Source organism: Macaca nemestrina, chromosome 5 (assembly GCF_043159975.1).
Source record: "Macaca nemestrina isolate mMacNem1 chromosome 5, mMacNem.hap1, whole genome shotgun sequence".
Taxonomy (NCBI): domain Eukaryota; kingdom Metazoa; phylum Chordata; class Mammalia; order Primates; family Cercopithecidae; genus Macaca; species Macaca nemestrina.
The window spans coordinates 182,824,135-182,841,055 of record NC_092129.1 but is presented as its reverse complement, the minus strand read 5'-3'; the positions used below and the strand labels follow the sequence as shown (position 1 = coordinate 182,841,055).

General features: G+C 54.0%; 1 protein-coding gene and 1 long non-coding RNA gene across 2 annotated transcripts in view; one reads left to right on the top strand and one right to left on the bottom strand.

Annotated features, from left to right (window-relative positions):
- Nucleotides 1–2,017, bottom strand: part of LOC105464805 (uncharacterized) — a 200,065-nt gene extending 198,048 nt beyond the window's left edge. Inside the window, exon 1 of the long non-coding RNA XR_011624140.1 lies at nt 1,371–2,017. This is a non-coding gene — a long non-coding RNA (uncharacterized lncRNA). The remainder of the gene's footprint in view (nt 1–1,370) is intronic.
- On the top strand, nt 1,977–7,993 carry LOC105464810 (forkhead box F2). Its single transcript, XM_011712878.3, has 2 exons — nt 1,977–3,509; nt 7,076–7,993. The coding sequence occupies exons 1-2, from the start codon at nt 2,342–2,344 to the stop codon at nt 7,237–7,239; spliced, it is 1,332 nt and encodes a 443-aa protein (XP_011711180.2). The 5' UTR covers nt 1,977–2,341; the 3' UTR covers nt 7,240–7,993.
- Nucleotides 7,994–16,921: the final 8,928 nt, after the last annotated feature.

The following is a 16,921-nucleotide window of genomic DNA, read 5'->3' as shown; positions in this document are numbered from 1 at the left end:
CCCCTACCCCAACCCAATCAAAACATCCCACCCGGAAAAGAGCGACTTGTTTCTTTTTTCTATTGGAAATGAGTGGTAAACTGAGTTCGGTTTGGCGGTGTTTTCTTAGCTGACTCTCGGCTACAATCAAGCCATTTTCGGACACATTCCCATGTAGGTACCAGGGGTGCTCTGGAGGAAGCTGTCGACGCCTGTTCAGCTAATTTAGGTTTTCTTTGTCTAATTACTGTGGAGCTTAGGGAGAAGGAGCCGGCTCAGGGCAGTAAACTGACACTCCTCTCTGTGTGTGGTATCCAGGCAGGGTCTGATGGAAAAAGCCTGCTTCCACTCAACCTCAGGTCACTGTCTGGGGCCAGCCCCGGCCCACCCCTCCCACATACCCCTCCCCTCCCCACCCGCCCTCTCTGCATCTACAGCCCCACCAGCACACTCAGCCAGGAGCAGTCCCCCAGCACTCCAGGGGCACACAGGGCTCCTGCCGCCCCAAGGGGCCTGCCTCGGCTGTGCGGCTGAAAGTTGAAGGCTATCTGCCTGGTGTCTCCCTTCTGATCACTGCACAACCTCCCTTTCTCCGGCCTCCTCCAACTCCCCAGGCTCCCCAGCAGGCACACCCGTGCACCTCCGTCCTTTCAGCCTAGACGCAGCGGGGTGCCCAGCTCTGCCTCCCATTTGGTTCCCTGGTCTGCAGCACCTTCTTTCTGGGCCTCCCCCTTCAGCCCTCGGGAAGGCCCCGCCAGCTTCGGCCTCCTGCTCTCCTCCTCCCTCTTCCAGCTCCTATCCCTGGTCGGACTACATTTCCCCGCACGTGTAATCCAATAACTAACTGTCGGGTCTCATTGGAAATGATTGATCCCGAGGGCACATCTCTCTCAGAGCCCGACTCTTACTTAGGGAGGAATTAGCCACAACTGGGGAGAAGTGTTCTCGGACAGGAGTTAGCTGAGAACTGGCACAGTTTCTGGTGGGCCATGGTAAGACGGAGGACGTAAATCTAGTGACAGCACACCCCTCAGGACTGCATATAAATACAGCTATCTCGCTTATCTCTGGGTCTTTCTCTTTCTTCCTTTCTTCCTTCCTTCCTTCCTTCTTTCTTTTTTTCTTTTTGCATTTTTTTCTTACAAAACACTAACTGGGGCGGGGGCGTGGGGGGAAGAAGTGGAAGCAAATGCAACCATGAGTTCCATGAGATCCAGGTTTCCAGTCTTTAAAACTTGGCTTAGGTTTCTCAGTCTAAATCCCTCTGCTCAAAGTTCTGAAAACGTCCACGGTCGCCAGCGGCCCGCAACCCTGCGGCGCCCCGCAGTCGCCCTAACAATTGTCGGGGAGCCTAGTGGCCCTGCCAGAAAGAGAGAGGATTGGCACGTTACCTTTGGGCGTCTGGCACCCCGGCGTGTGGCTGAGGGCGGCAAAGTCTAAACGAAGTTGACAGATGGAGTCAGTATCGGCCCTGGGGAGGGCGGCCAGGGAGGCTCCGAGCAGCCGCACCCGCAGCAGCACCACTCAGCCCGGCGGGCCAGGAGGAGGAAGGGGGCGGAGGGGCGGGGCTGGGTCCACTCCGCTGGGGGCGGCAGGGTCCTGGGATGGGAAGCGGGGGCTGCTGTAGGGGGCAAATAGAAAGAAGATTTCATGAAGTCAGAGGTGGTCCAGTTTTGCTAGGGGTGGGGGTCGTCCTCTTAGCAAAACGGGAGAGTCTGTGATCCCTCAGTTCGAAAGAGGGTGGGTGAGGGAAAGGGGAAGAGGCCGAGAGAGGAATGAAAAGAGCGAGGAGACCCCGGAGAGCGGGGAGCCAGAAAAGACAGGGAGGCGGCCGCCAGGTTGGGAGGGGGAGGAGTGAGCACAGCGGCCGGAGCGCGCCCTCCCCGCCGCGGCGCGGCGCGAGGAGGGGGCAGGGCGGGGTAGGGGGAGGGAGGGAGGGAGGGAGGGAGCGAGGAGGGCGGCCGGGGAGGGCGAGGGAGGGAGGAAGTCCGAGAGACAGAGCGAGGAGCGCTCCTGAAGGGAGACGTCGGGCTCGTCCCCGGGGTCCAGGCCGCGGTCCCACTCGCGGGCGCAGTTGCCCGGCGCTCGGCCCCGCGGCCTGGGAGGCCGTTGCGCAAGGCAGGGCCCGCGGCTCGGGGAGTGATGCGCCGGGCGTTGCCTCCCGCCCGCCGCTGCCGCCGCCGCCAGAAGCCCCAGAGGAGCTGAGGGAGGCGACGCCGAAGCGCTGGCCCGGAGTGGCCACGGCTGCAGCCCGCGCGGCGGGCTAGGGCGCTCGCCGGGCTTCTGGGCCGACCCCGCTCCGGAGCCTCCGCTCCCCGCCCGGGGCCCGCCCTCGCGGCCCGGCCTCGCTCCCGGGTCCCAGATGACCACCGAGGGCGGGCCGCCGCCGGCCCCGCTCCGCCGTGCGTGCAGCCCGGTCCCAGGCGCGCTCCAGGCCGCCCTGATGAGCCCGCCGCCCGCCGCCGCCGCCCTGGAGACCACCTCCTCCTCCTCGTCGTCGTCCTCCGCCTCCTGCGCCTCGTCCTCGTCCTCCTCCAATTCGGCCGGCGCCCCCTCGGCTGCCTGCAAGAGCGCGGGCGGCGGCGGCGGCGCGGGCGCCGGGAGCGGGGGCGCCAAGAAGGCGAGCTCGGGGCTGCGGCGGCCCGAGAAGCCGCCCTACTCGTACATCGCGCTCATCGTCATGGCCATCCAGAGCTCCCCCAGCAAGCGGCTGACGCTCAGCGAGATCTACCAGTTCCTGCAGGCGCGCTTCCCCTTCTTCCGCGGCGCCTACCAGGGCTGGAAGAACTCCGTGCGCCACAACCTCTCGCTCAACGAGTGCTTCATCAAGCTGCCCAAGGGCCTCGGGCGGCCCGGCAAGGGCCACTACTGGACCATCGACCCGGCCAGCGAGTTCATGTTCGAGGAGGGCTCGTTCCGCCGCCGGCCGCGAGGCTTCAGGCGGAAGTGCCAGGCGCTCAAACCCATGTACCACCGCGTGGTGAGCGGCTTGGGCTTCGGGGCCTCGCTGCTGCCCCAGGGCTTCGACTTCCAGGCGCCCCCGTCGGCGCCGCTCGGCTGCCACAGCCAGGGCGGCTACGGCGGCCTCGACATGATGCCCGCGGGCTACGACGCCGGCGCCGGCGCCCCGAGCCACGCGCACCCTCACCACCACCACCACCACCACCACGTCCCGCACATGTCGCCCAACCCGGGTTCCACCTACATGGCCAGCTGCCCGGTGCCCGCGGGACCCGGGGGCGTCGGTGCGGCCGGGGGCGGCGGCGGCGGCGGCGGCGACTACGGGCCGGACAGCAGCAGCAGCCCGGTGCCCTCGTCCCCGGCCATGGCGAGCGCCATCGAATGCCACTCGCCCTACACGAGCCCTGCGGCGCACTGGAGCTCGCCTGGCGCCTCGCCTTACCTCAAGCAGCCGCCTGCCCTGACGCCGAGCAGCAACCCCGCAGCCTCCGCAGGCCTGCACTCCAGCATGTCCTCCTACTCGCTGGAGCAGAGCTACTTGCACCAGAACGCCCGCGAGGACCTCTCAGGTAACGCAGCACGCTCCAGCGCAGCTAACTGTGCGCATCGCTTCTAGGCCTCCAGGGCTGGCGGCCACTGCCACTCCCACAAACAGGGACCCCAAGCCAGGAGGTCTGAGGGCACTGGGAAAAGCGGATGCTGGTGAGAGCCGGTACCTTATTCGCGGGAGCAGGGATCAGGGTCTTACTCCCTGGCCAGCAGCTGAACCTTCAGAATTGTCTGGCTGCTGTGAGCATGGTGTCAAGTCTCCTGGACTCTATGGGGATCCCTGTGCAGGAGACTGCAGGTCTCCCGTTCAGAGTCTGACTTAGCTTTGAGAGAAGGCATGTGACCTTTGGGGAACTTGGTCAGGAAGCTGTGTCTAGTTCCTTTTGTCCTTTTTTTTTTCTTGAGTTCATTTTGCTGTACTTTTGTCCCAAAGTAAATGTCAGAATCAGAGATGTTCTGTATGTTGGGGTGTCTGTAGGGAGATGTTTGCAGCTGGGCAAGTGTTAAGAGCAGGGGGGTGGGAGGGACAGAGCTGGCTCCCAGGATCTTTCACTAAAGGGACATTCGCCAGTGGAGGGGGTCACCAAACTGTTGAAGTCTCCTTCCCTTCCTTGCCTCCCCCCGAAAATGGACCCACATTGATGATAGAGGTCCTGGGTGGCAGGACCTGAAGGACCCTGCTGGGACTCCCCTGGGAAATGCGCCTGCCCTGTGGATGCCACTTGTGGTGTGCCTGGTTTACATTGTGTTGGTTGCAGATTATGGAAATTTATTGACTTGCTGAAGGCGGTGAAAGGTGGGAGGAGATGGTGGGGATGGAAGAGGGAATTTGAATATTTGACCAGGTTAATTTGGAGAATAGAGATAAACCCTTACATTAACCCCTCCCTCCAGATCTAGGGCTGCAGATTAAAATCCCATGGGCCTGCCAGTCAAAGGGAAGGCCCCAGGCTGCTCTCTCACACTGGCCTCCCACAGCAATGAGACAACAGTGGCTTGTAGGGTGATGCATGCTTTATGTGTTCTGAGCCGGTGTGCGGTGTGAGCACCAGGGGAGAAGGGAAGCCCAGAAATGGGCAAAAGATGTTGGTTCCCTGGACGGTGAAATTTCCCAAATAGGCCTTTTAAATGTGGGTCTCAGAGGTTAACCAAACAAAGACAGTCTCGGCAGGACCACACCGGAGAGGATTTTAGCCTGACTTAACCCACTGAGAACAGAATCTTGTTCAATTTTATGGGAATTTCAACAAGTAACCAATACAGGCGGCCTTCTCCTCTTATTTTTATATCCCCTCGGACCGGCTGTCAATCACACACACACACACACACACACAGACACACACACACACACACACACCCCTCGGTGCACTGGCCCCTTCCCTTCCCGGCCTGCCTGCTCTTCTCCCAGCCTGCCGGCTGCCCTCCCCGCTCCCCTTCTCCTCCTCTCCACTGGGCCCCACTCACCTCAAACCCAGACTCTAAGGCTTAGCAGCCTTGGAGAAACCGTACTCTAGGAAGAAGAAAAACACACAGGAAGGAGACTCCTGACCCTTCTTCAAGGCGGCTCTCGCCCCACCTCATACACGGGGCGCACGCACAAGCCCCCAAAACTTCGGAATCTGGATACATTACTGTCTCAGACCGGGCGAAAACTGCCCAGCAGAGCATGCCGGCCTCTGTGCCCCTACCCAGCGGCCTCCCGCGGCCGGCCTTCCCTGAGAGCCTCGCAGAATCCCCCGACCGAGTCTGGGAACGCTCAGGGGAGACAATAGCTCAGGCCCGACGCCCGACAGGGACCCTCTGCCCCTCCTTCCTCGCTCTCTTGCTCCTGGCCCTATGGAATACCCACCCAGCCCTGTTGCCATGTCCCTGGAGCGCCAGAGGCGGAGGCTTTAGAGGAGCCGGCCGGATGCACCAGGACCCCGCGGGGCCTCGTTGGGAGCGCGCCGCCCACTGGGCCGGGGCCCACTGAGACCTGGGGGCCTGGCAAGGCGCGGGGGTGGCCAAGGCGGTCTCCCCAGCACACAGATCGGCACATGTCCACGCTCACACACCCAGCACAACCCTCCCTCCCCCAGCACACCACAAGGGCCGCGCCCTCCGCTCCTGGGCCTGGTGAACACGGTCCATGTGCCCCCCGCCAGCACAGGGGCTGCCCTGGAGTTCTTCATGAAGCCCTGCGAGCAGTTCAGGAGGGAGCTCGGGCTTCTATCATCCCGCCCAGCACATCAAAGCGCCGACGGCCGCCTTCGTGGGCAGGTGTGAGCGCTCGCCCTCTGTCCTGCCCAGCCTGCTACTTTGTGGTCCAGGACTTGCCATCAGAGCTTGCTTAAACCCGACGAGCGAACACACCAGTGTGCAGAGCTCCTTGCGCACATCGGTGCTCTCGGGACAGGGCAGCTGCGTTAGAGCAGCGCCGGGCGCGCTCGGGTAGGTGCTGCGGGCAAGGAAGTAGGCGGCGGCCACTGAGCAGCCTCCTTGCTCAGTCATTGCGGGGGCACGGCGGAGCGGAGGCCACGCGAGCAGGGCCCGAGCCCGGCGGGCCTTGGGTACGGTTTTCTTGCACTGAAAAACTGAGTGCGGCCCGAAGCGACGTGCACTTTATGGTCCCCACACCACTCGGGTAATTAAGAAAAGACCCGGGCGAATGGACCTAACGCAGCCCGGTGCCGAGAGGGCCGGGTCCAGTAGCCTCGGGGCCCAGTGCGCAGGGCACTGCAGGCTGATTGTGCCCCGGGGCCAGGAGGCGCTGAGAAAGCAAAAGCAAAAGCCAGCGGCGGGTGGGAGTGAAGCGGCCGGGCGCAGGCCCGGGACCGGGGAGCCGTCCCGGGAGAGCAGGGTCCGGGCCTTCTCTGTCCCCCTCCAGCCTGGGGCTACCGCAGGGACTCCTCGCGCTGCCAGTTGCTTCGGACCAAAGGGCATTTCTCTGCGCCCTGAAGTCCTGACTTCCCTAGACGAAAGCTAAGACGTTCGGGACTCACGAAGATGCCTGCGGAGGGGCAGGAGAAGGGGCGTGCTTTTCTGCCCCATCCCTTCATCTTGCATTTGGGTTGTTTTCTATCGTTCCCTTTGGCCCAGGGAGCATTCCTCTGCGATCACGGCTCTGACCGGCCCAGTTAGTTGGGAAACAAGGCTCAGAACAAGAAAGAAGGCCGCAGTGGTGTTTCTGGGGTAGGGTGGTTGGCCCTCCCTGCAGCCAGGGTTCAGGGCAGCACAGGCCGTGCCAGGAACCAGAGTCTGGGTCTAGTTGTCCGGTACCTGTGCTCATTCTGAGATGAAAGTGCACACCCCAGCCTCAGAGAATAAAATTGGATTTCCAGGACATAAGAACCCCCCTTGAGGGGGACCTTGCTTTGTGTTTGTGCGAGCATCAAAACAAAACATAATGATTCCAAGGCCATTCTATGACCCGCAGTTGTCGTGTTTGAGATACTTCTAAAGCTGGGCTTTCTCTGCCAGTTGTCTAGCCATGTACTAAAAGGCACGGCAGTTCCTTTTATATCCTGAGGCAAAATAAGACACCCCACCATCAACTGGATGACTTTGTTTCTGAAGAGGTTTTTTCTTTCTTTCTTTCTTCTTTCAGTGGGACTGCCCCGTTACCAGCATCACTCTACTCCAGTGTGTGACAGAAAAGATTTTGTCCTCAACTTCAATGGGATTTCTTCCTTCCATCCCTCAGCTAGCGGGTCGTATTATCACCATCACCACCAGAGCGTCTGTCAGGATATTAAGCCCTGCGTCATGTGAACGTGAACGGAAAGAGGCCAAGTGATGGCCGCTCTCTCCTCTCCCCTCCTCAGAGGGGGCAGATAGAAACTGGGACGGATTCACGTCACATGCACACGGATAGCAGTAAGCCGCACACCTGCCACTTAGCCAGAATGCCCAGGATCGCGTTGGTCACTGTTATTTGCCTACTGCTGAAAGAAGGACAACCGTTGGCAAGGTAGCGTTCCCAGTCCGAACACCTGCACGCTCCCACATGAGGGAGAGGGCAGATTGAGGAGGTGGGAAAATGTGCCATGCGTCAGGCATCAACGTGTAACTCTGGGATCTTCGTTGCCTTCAGTAATCAGGGTCTGAAAAAAGCAGACAAGTTGTGTGTGTGTGTGTTTGTCTAAGAAAACTTGTGTGCTTTTCAAAAAGGCAGTGCTAAGCACAAGATTTCAAGAAAGCCTCTTCTTGTTGCCTAGCTGAGTGGGAGACTCATTTTCCCCAAACACTACATTTGGATACAGGTGCCAAAGAACATTATTAAGGAATTATTTAGAAACAATGTGTCTAGTTTAAGAAAGTGGTTTTCAGTATTGTGACAATACAACGTTTTTACAAGGTTGTTTTCTACCACCATATTTTAAAGATATTTTTATGACCTTCGTGTATACTCACACTTTGCTTGTATTTTAAAAGGAGGATATATTTGCACTTATGTATACTTTTACAGTTTGCCAAAATATTTTGTTGTAAAATTTTTTTCAATAAAATGTATATAACAAATAGTTGTTTTAGGGGCTGATTTTGTCTTCGGGCACCCTGAGAGCAATGGATGCCAGGTTCTACTCCCTAGCAGGCAGCTGTGCAACTCTACCCACACCCCCTCCAGTGGTGTAATTGACATGGTGTGGGGTCTGTGCCTTGAGTAACACAGGCCAGGTTCTGATTGTGAGTCTTCTCAGGAGAAAGAGTGGAAGAAACGTTTTCTATTATTTCTTTCTTTACTTCACCCTAGCTTTTTCTGGCAAAACAAAAACCAGAAGGTGAAAGGAACTAGAAAGAAAACCAGGCAAGATACAGAAAGGCAAGGGTTTGATTTTGAGGAAACCAATTTTGTGCCCCTTTTGTTTTCTTTCCTGTGCCCAGGGAGTGTTCTGCCCTTTGCCCGCTCTCCCTCCCCACTGGCACGGGTTGACGGATGTGGGGCACAGTGGTAAGCCCCCCTCCAGGGTTGGATACCCAAAGAACAGCACCCTGCTTCTTCCCTTTGCATGTTGCAATTTTGTTATGGGTGGCGGTCGCATGCTGTCAGGAATGGGGTTCAGATCTGAAGAATGCAGGGGGAGCCCTGCTGAGCTGCAGGGGGCAGGCTCCCAGCAGGGAGGTTCAACTTCCTTTGGGAGTTTAATACAGAAGGTGGACTCCCCACATGGTGCTTTGTGGCTGCGGCCTGTCCCACCCTCCAATTCAGAGCTTGGCTGGCCCTGCTCAGCATCAGCACATAGCAAGCCCGTTCATCCCTCCCTTCCTCCCGGCCTCCTCTCCCCACTCCTCGCTTTTAACCAGGGATTTAACAAGGGAGCCCCTCAGCCCCTTTTTCTGTTCTTGCTAGGTTTTCCAATCACCAATGTTACAGGCAGAGCTGGTGACGCTCCAGGTGGAAGAGAAAAATAGGCCAACTAGGCAGGAGGACTGACCTGTCCCAGCAGCCCTTCAACGTCATGAGCTGAAGGGACAATGGGTCTGAGAGAAGCAGAGAAAAGAAATTCTCTGCCCCAATCACCCTGTGCATTTTCCTCTCCAATTCAGGGCAGGATTTTTGTTTCTGTTTTTTGCTTTTTCTTTCCTGATTGGAAAACTCACCTTTGTTCTCCATCCGTTAAAAGGTCTTTCTCCCAGTCAGTCACCAGGCTCTTGGTACTCTAGGGAGCTGTTCCACACCCCAGGATTCTTGTATTCTAAGTGAATTTCACTGCAGAGAGAGTCGCCTAAGTGAAACATCTTGTTTCGAAAAGTCTTAACCATCTTTCTAATCTTTAGGTTTCCTTCCTGTATCTTCTAAAATTAAGAAGTGATTTAAACATTTTTTGTCTCTCCATTATCGTATTTGCAGTTAAATAAGGCCTTTTTATTTTCTTTTATAGTGAGCTACTCGGGGGCCTGCTATAAATTATGAAGTCAGTTTCAGAGTTTGCTCCGACCACAGTGCTGTGTTTACATTCCTTCCGAGGCAGCCGGCATGGTCGTAATTTATATCCTAAACACTTGAACGTAACTTGTTTATACAGAGAATGACAGGACCTCAAAGACGAGAACTGCGTCTGCCTGGCCGCATTGGGAGGCCCAGCGCGCCCCCTGGTGGCGCGAGGAGATCCGCCCAAGGCGACTCAACGGTTCTTTCAAGCTGTGCAGGAACAAAATGACCCGTTTTGTGGTGCTTTCCAATAGAGACATTTTTAAGTATCTCACTTTCGTAAGTTATGGTTTCCAGGTTTAGGAAATACTTTTGCTTTCTTCTTTCTTCTTTTTTTTTTTTTTTTTGTTTTTGAGAGCGTTGTGGTCTGTTGCCCAGGCTGGAGTGCAATGGCGCGATCTCAGCTCACTTCGGCCTCCACCACCTGGACTCAAGTGATCCTCCTGCCTCAGCCTCCTGAGTAGCTGGGACCACAGGCACGCACCACCATGCCTGGCTAATTTTTTAATTTTTGTAGAGACAGGGTCTTGCCTTGTTGCCCAGGTGTGGGCTTTTTTCTATTTTACTCTTTTTTTCCAGCTGTCTCATCCTGAAACCAGATCAGAATTCAGTAAGAACAGGCCTGACCATGCTCAGCAGGTGCTAAAGCCCTGACTTGCTACATATCTACTTCATTTCTAGATTTCTCCCCAAATGAGGCCGTTGTTTTGTTTCCTTCTGAGACAAAATTGTTTCTCTCCTAACTGTCCCTCCCTCAAAGACACACGCATACACACAGACTCATTTATATTCATCCTTTTTTGTTTGTTTGTTTGTTTTGGAGAAACATGCAGTGCTTGGCTTTAAAAGTTGCTCAAATGTTAGTGATTAAATTGAAAGAAAGTGCTACACCTTTCTAAGTGAAAATAAATGAACTAACCCAACTAGGGATAAATGCCTCAACTGTTTTTTCGTCAAATGGATTTTGAACTTAAGAGTTTCTGCTCATTGCCAGAATAAAGTGGTATATTAAAATGTTTGTTTTGTATAATAATTATTGTTTTTTGTTTCATTAGAGCTGTAGACATAAAGAAGAGACCAGGTAACTACTGAGCATCATGCAACAAGTGCTGGGCACTCTGGCTATCTTACTAAATCTCACACGGCTATCTCACTTAATCCTGTCAGTATCCCTCTGATGTGCTGATATTGACCCTATGTACAGATCTGCACTAGCTCCTGACTAGGTCATGACTTTGGGGGGTTTGACCCGTGTCTTCTGATTTCGGTTTATTTCCCTCGTTTCTCCAACATTGCCTCTAAGAATTTTACAAATGACACTGCAGATCTTTGAGTGGCAGGAATTTCCCTCTGAAGCAGCAGTTCTCACACTTGAGTCCATATCAGAATCACCTGGAGGGCTTGCTCAGCACAGGCTGTGGGTCCATCCCCACCCCCCGTTTCTGATTCAGTGGGCCCAGGATTGTGCTAAAAAATGTGTATTCCTAATAAGTTAATAAAATAAGGTGATGCTGATAATATTGGTCCCGGGACCACACTCTGAAAACCACAACCCTTGAAAGGCAGTTTCAATTACAGATCTTTTTATAGGTTCCAATGGATAGGTATTAAGGATAGCCTATTAATTGGTTAAGCAAAGATCTGGAGAGGTTTTTCAAATAGTTTATCCATCTAAATGCCTCTGTGATTGATTATTGGCCCCTAGGAAAATGCAAGGCTTAATTTTGAACCCTAGGTCAGAAAGTAGGAGCTCCCCGTTTTTATTCAAAGCAGTGAGGCCTCTTGTTTTATTGTAGTAAATGTTTCAGAGAGGAGTCAGGTGGAATCATTGAAGCCTACCTGCTTCAGTGGAACAATAAGTCTAGGTACTTGTACGCAGCAGCCGGTCAGAATTCTACAAACAGAAGGAGGCAGTAATGGGAGCAGACAGGAAAAGAAACTCCCTTATTGGTTATAAAACCTTTTGAGGGTAGAACAGAGAAAAGGCAAAGAAAGGAGGCTGTGATCTCAGAGGATAGCAATAGTGATCCCTAGATATGAATGGGTAGACAGAACCCTGAGTGAAGGAGGGTGAGAGACAGACAGAGGAAGAGGGAGACAAAGGAAGAGAAAGAGAGAGGGAGAGAAAGAGAGAGATGGAGACAGAGAAGAAGGAGGGGAGAGAGGAAAAGAGTCAAAAAGGAGAGAAAGGGAGAGAGACACAGAGAAGAAAAGAGAAAAGAGAAACAGAAGAAAGAAAGGGAGGGAGATAGGAAGGGAGTGAGATGGAGGAAGAGAGAGACAAGAGAGACTGGGAGAGAAAGAGAGATACACAGAGAACGACAGAGGAAGGGCAAAGATGGGGGGAGGGTATGGGAAGAAAGGAGGAGGAGGAAGGAGGCAGAGAGACAGAGGGAGAGAAAGGGTGAAAGCCGGAGGAGAGGGAAGGGAGGGAGGGAGGTAAGGAGGGAAAGAGGTCTAAGAGGAGGAGTCTGCAGACATTTCCTGAGCTCCTGTCCCTGGAGCTGAGCAGTGGCCCTGGAAGCTGGATTCCTGTCCTCTGAGGCCAACATTATCTCTCCAGGTCCCCAGTGCCAACCCACGAGTTGAAAGAACCATGGACTCCTGTTTTGCTTGGCTTGGCCTGAAGTCTAGGGAAGTAAGTGAATTCTCTAGTTGTGCATGCTCAAATTTTCTGAACTGTCACAGCAACTTATATAGAATTAGGGAGAACAATCTTGACTTAGATTTTATAAAATGGAAGTCGGATTTCTGAGGAAAATCTTCCGGTCCCTAGGATAGGCCACGGTATGGCATTAAAGGGAATTAGCAGCTCCTTCCCGAAAGAAACACTCTTTTTGTAGATTTGTATTATACTTAATTACTCTGCATCATGGTGATTAATTCAAAACAGGCACTGACTTATTTAGAATGGAAATATATTTTAATATATTTTATCTGAACGGAAATACATTTTACCAAACCTGCCTCTATGAAACACTATCTCAGCAAGAAAAAACACCACAAATGTAGACATGGCCACGGAGGGCCAGGGCACACAGACGTCAAGGTCATTGGGGAAAAAATGAAAGTCCTGAAAGTTCTTTTTGAGTTCAGAGTGCCCCAAGTCCACAGCAATCCAACTGATAAATATTCAGCTCTCCATGTCCTGGGGGACGTGTGTGAGATACGGAGCCTTGGCCATCCCACGGCTGCATCGCCAGGCCTCTGGGCTTGACTGTATTCACAAGAGCACAGATGGAGCAGAGAGCCGGACAGCTTTCCCTCTGAAGGGCCCATCCCACCCTCCAACCTGGCAATGGAGGCTCAGTCACAGCTGGGCAGCGACTTGTCTGCTGGGTGGCACTGCATCATCTCCCAAAACTGGCAGAGCACCTCCCCCTCAGATTTGGAAACTGCTATGAGTTAGGTGGAGTCCAAGCCTGGAGTGTGGGGAGAGGAAGACCTGCATTCTCACTCCTCCTTCAGCAGCTTCATGCAACACAGAGCAGAAGTGTCAGTAGACCCTGTTGATTGACTGACTCGGCCCCAGCGCCACTGTGTGCTAATCCCCGCTAAGAGCTGTTCTTCAAGGAGGGGAGGAACTGAACCTGCTGTTAGAACAGAATTGCTTAGCTGGGTTGAGACACAGGGAGCCAGGCCAGGATCTGGCATCTCAATAAGGATTCCAAAGACACCAAGTTGACTGACAGAGTCACTCTGGATGACACACTTGCTCACAGCCTGAGTGAGTGCACAGTAGCCCAGCAAGATTTAAAACACACACACACACACACACACACACACGGCCTGCAACCATCCTGTGCCCACCCAGCTAATTCACACAGTCATCCTGAGAGGTGATAGCGTGCTGGCAACCCTCATTTTCAGGGCCTCCTTGGCCTTGGTGTCTACTCTGGTGGTGCCTGAGGAGCCCTTCAGCCTGCCACTGCATTGTGGGAGCCCCTCTCTGGGCTGGCCAAAGCCAGAGCTGGCTCCCTCCACTTGCGGGGAGGTGTGGAGGGAGAGGCGCCCATGGGAACCGGGGTCTGCACCCGGCGCCCACAGCACAAGTTCTGGGTGGGAGCTGGCACAGTGGGCCCCACAGTCAGAGCTGCCAGCCGAGGCCACCACCCCGGGCAGTGAGGGGCTTAGAGACTTAGCACCCGGGCCAGCAGCTGTGGAGGGTGCACCAGGTCCCCCAGCACTGCCAGCCCGCCCGCATGGCACTGGAATTCTCACTGGACCTCAACCACCTCCCAGGCGGGTAGAGCTCGTGACCTGCAGCCGGCCATGCCCAAACACCGCCCACCCCACCTCGCCCCGCCCCCAGCCCCGTGGGCTCCCTCGCGGCCCAAGCCTCCCCGACGGGCGTCACCCCCAGCTCTACAGGGCCCGTTCCCATCAACCGCCCAAGAGCCAAGGAGTGTGGGCATACACTGCGGGACAGAAAAGCAGCTCTGCAGGCCAGGAATTGGGATTCACTAGGCAAAGCCAGCTGGGCTCCTGAGTCTGCCGGGGACGTGGAGACCTTTTATGTCTAGCTGGAGGATTGTATATGCACCAATCAGCACTCTGTCTAGCTGGGGGGGGGGGGGGGGGGCGGTGGTTTGTGGATGCACCAAGCAGCACTCTGTATCCAGCTAATCTGGTTGGGACTTGGAGAACTTTTATGTCTAGCTGGAGGATTGCATGTGCACCAATCAGCACTGTGTGTAGCTGGGGTGGGGGGGTTTGTGGATGCACCAAGCAGCACTCTGTATCTAGCTAATCTGGTGGGAACTCGGAGAACTTTTATGTCTAGCTAGAGGATTGCAAATGCACCAATCAGCACCCTGTCAAAACGGACCAATCAGCTCTCTGTAAAATGGACCAATCAGTAGGATGTGGGTGGGGCCAGATAAGGGACTAAAAGCAGGCTGCCCGAGCTAGCAGTGTCTACCCGGGAAGTATGTTTTTTTTCTTTTTTTTCTTTTTTTTTTTTTTTTTTTTCTGATTGTGTTAAATCCTGCTGCTGCTCTCTGTTTGGGTCCACATGCCTTTAAGAGCTGTAATACTCACTGCAAGGGTCTGCGGCTTCACACCTGAAGCTTGCCAGCCCATGAACCCACCAGGAGGGGCAAACAACTGGGGATGCGTTTCCTTTAAGAATTATAACAGTCAAAAAAAAAAAAGAATTATAACAGTCACCCCGAAGGTCTGCGGCTTCACTCCTGAAGCCAACAAGACCACGAACCCAGCAGAAGGAAGAAACTTGGGACCCATCTTAACATCAGAGGGAGCAAACTCCAGACACACCGTCTTTAAGAACCGTAACACTCAACGCCAGGGTCCGCGGCTTCATTCTTGAAGTCAGCGAGACCAGGAACCCACCAGTTCCGGACACAGTCTGGGGTAGGCCAAGGCCTAGTTTAACAGCTCCCTGGATACAGCCAACACGTCTGTGGAAAAATGTTCACCATCTCTCTTCAGCAGGAAATGTAAATGAAAACCACAATGAGGCATCACCTCACACCCACCTGAAGGGCTTTTATCAAAAAGACTAAGTAAGCATCAGCGAGGATGTGGGGGAATAGGAACCCTTGCACGCGGTTGGTGGGAATGTAACTTAGCACCGCCATTTTGGAAAATGGTATGGCCCCTTCTCAGTGGACTAAAAATAGAACTGCTAGCAGCAGCCCTCCTGCTGGAGAAAGCTCCCTAGGAGCTGAAATCAGTATGCAGAAGAGATGTTTGTTTTCCCGGGTTTACTGCAGCGCTGTTCACAACATGCAATCAAACTATGTGCCCATCAACTGGTGGACAGATTTTTAGAATTCCCTGTACAGTCAATGGACTATGATAGTGGTTTCCAACTATTTTGGCCCCGGGGACCAGTTTAATGAAAGATAATTTTTCCACAGTTGGGGCAGAGGAGTCAGGGACCCCTGGAAGATGGCATAGCTTTAAAAAAGAAGGAAATTCTGTCATTTGAGACCACATGGGTGGAGCCAGAGAACATAAGGCTAAGTAAAGTAAGCTAGCTACAGAGAGACAACTACCACATGCTCTGACTTATATGGAGAATCCAAGAGTTGATGTCATAGAAACAGAGTAGGAAAGTGGTTACCAGAGGCTGGGGGAGAAGAAGGGATGGGGAAAGGGGATGTATTGACCATAGGGCACAAAGTCTCAGGTAGACTGCAGGGGTTTTAGTGATCTATTGGATCTGTTGTGTGGCATGGTGACCGCCGTTAATAATAATGTATGCTAAAGGAAGGGATTCTTCACATTCTCACCACAAAAAAACGGTAAGTTGGTGAGGTGATGGTGTTAACTAGCTTGATTGACTCTACAATGTATACGTAGCTCAAAACATCTCATCGTACCCGATAAATACACAAAATTATTTGTCAATTAAAAAGAAAAAGCTGCCCTGGTTCTTCCCATGCTCAGGCCATGCTGTTGGAGAACAGGATTCATGTTTTCCAGTCGCCCTCATTCCAGGACAGGTGGGGAAACTTATGGCCACAGCCACATTCTTCTAGCTGTCAAGCTTTCTATACCTCGATACACTCGAGGAGACTCCCCAACTCACCCCAGACCCTAACAGAAAAATCTCTAGATGGGCCTGGGGCGGCAGGGGCTTCTGGGGCTCCCTAGGTGACGGCTGCTCTAGATCCATATTCCTCAAGCTGGGAGCAGCCACTGAACTCCTAGACTCTGCAGAGGAGGGAGGCACAGCCCAGCAGGCACCAGGCTTAGCTCCACATTAATCAGTTACTCAGGCCCTTTCCTAAGAGACAGAGCACCAAGCCTGAGGCCCGGAGCTCAAGGAGGGAGGGACACAGAACAGGAAAGGCACGAATGCACCAGGGCAGGGTGAGGCTGTGGGGACTGAGGTCACAGGGACATGTCCCTCTGCGCCTTGGATGTCTCGTGCAGCCCAGCCACCTGGCCTCACCTGCCCAGAGCCTCTTCCAAGGGCAGGTGTCCATATGCTCCTTGGCATGATGGCAGAAGCAGTTCACAGCCCTGTGCACTAAGATAGAGTAGTCCAACAGTGAGGGCCATGCCGGGGCTGCCCGCAGGACTGGGAGAGGACAAAGCCAAGGATGTCCGGGGCTCCAGGCCAAGCACAGGGAAGCCATGACTTAAAACACACAGAGACATACACGCACTCACAGACACACACTCATATGCACACACACAGACACTCATATAAACACGCTCATAGACATACACAGACACACACATAGACACACACATTCATATACACATAGACACACACAGACACACATGCACATAGACACACATAAGACAGACATGCACACAGACACGCATAGACACACATGCACACATGGACACACGCCCACAAACACACATAGACACACAGACATGGGCACACACAAACATAGACATACACAAACACACAGATATAGACACATGTAGTCACACACACATAGACATACACAGACATAAACACATAGACACAAACACATAGACACACATACTCACATAGACAGAGACACAGATGCACAGACTCACATAGTGACTCACAGA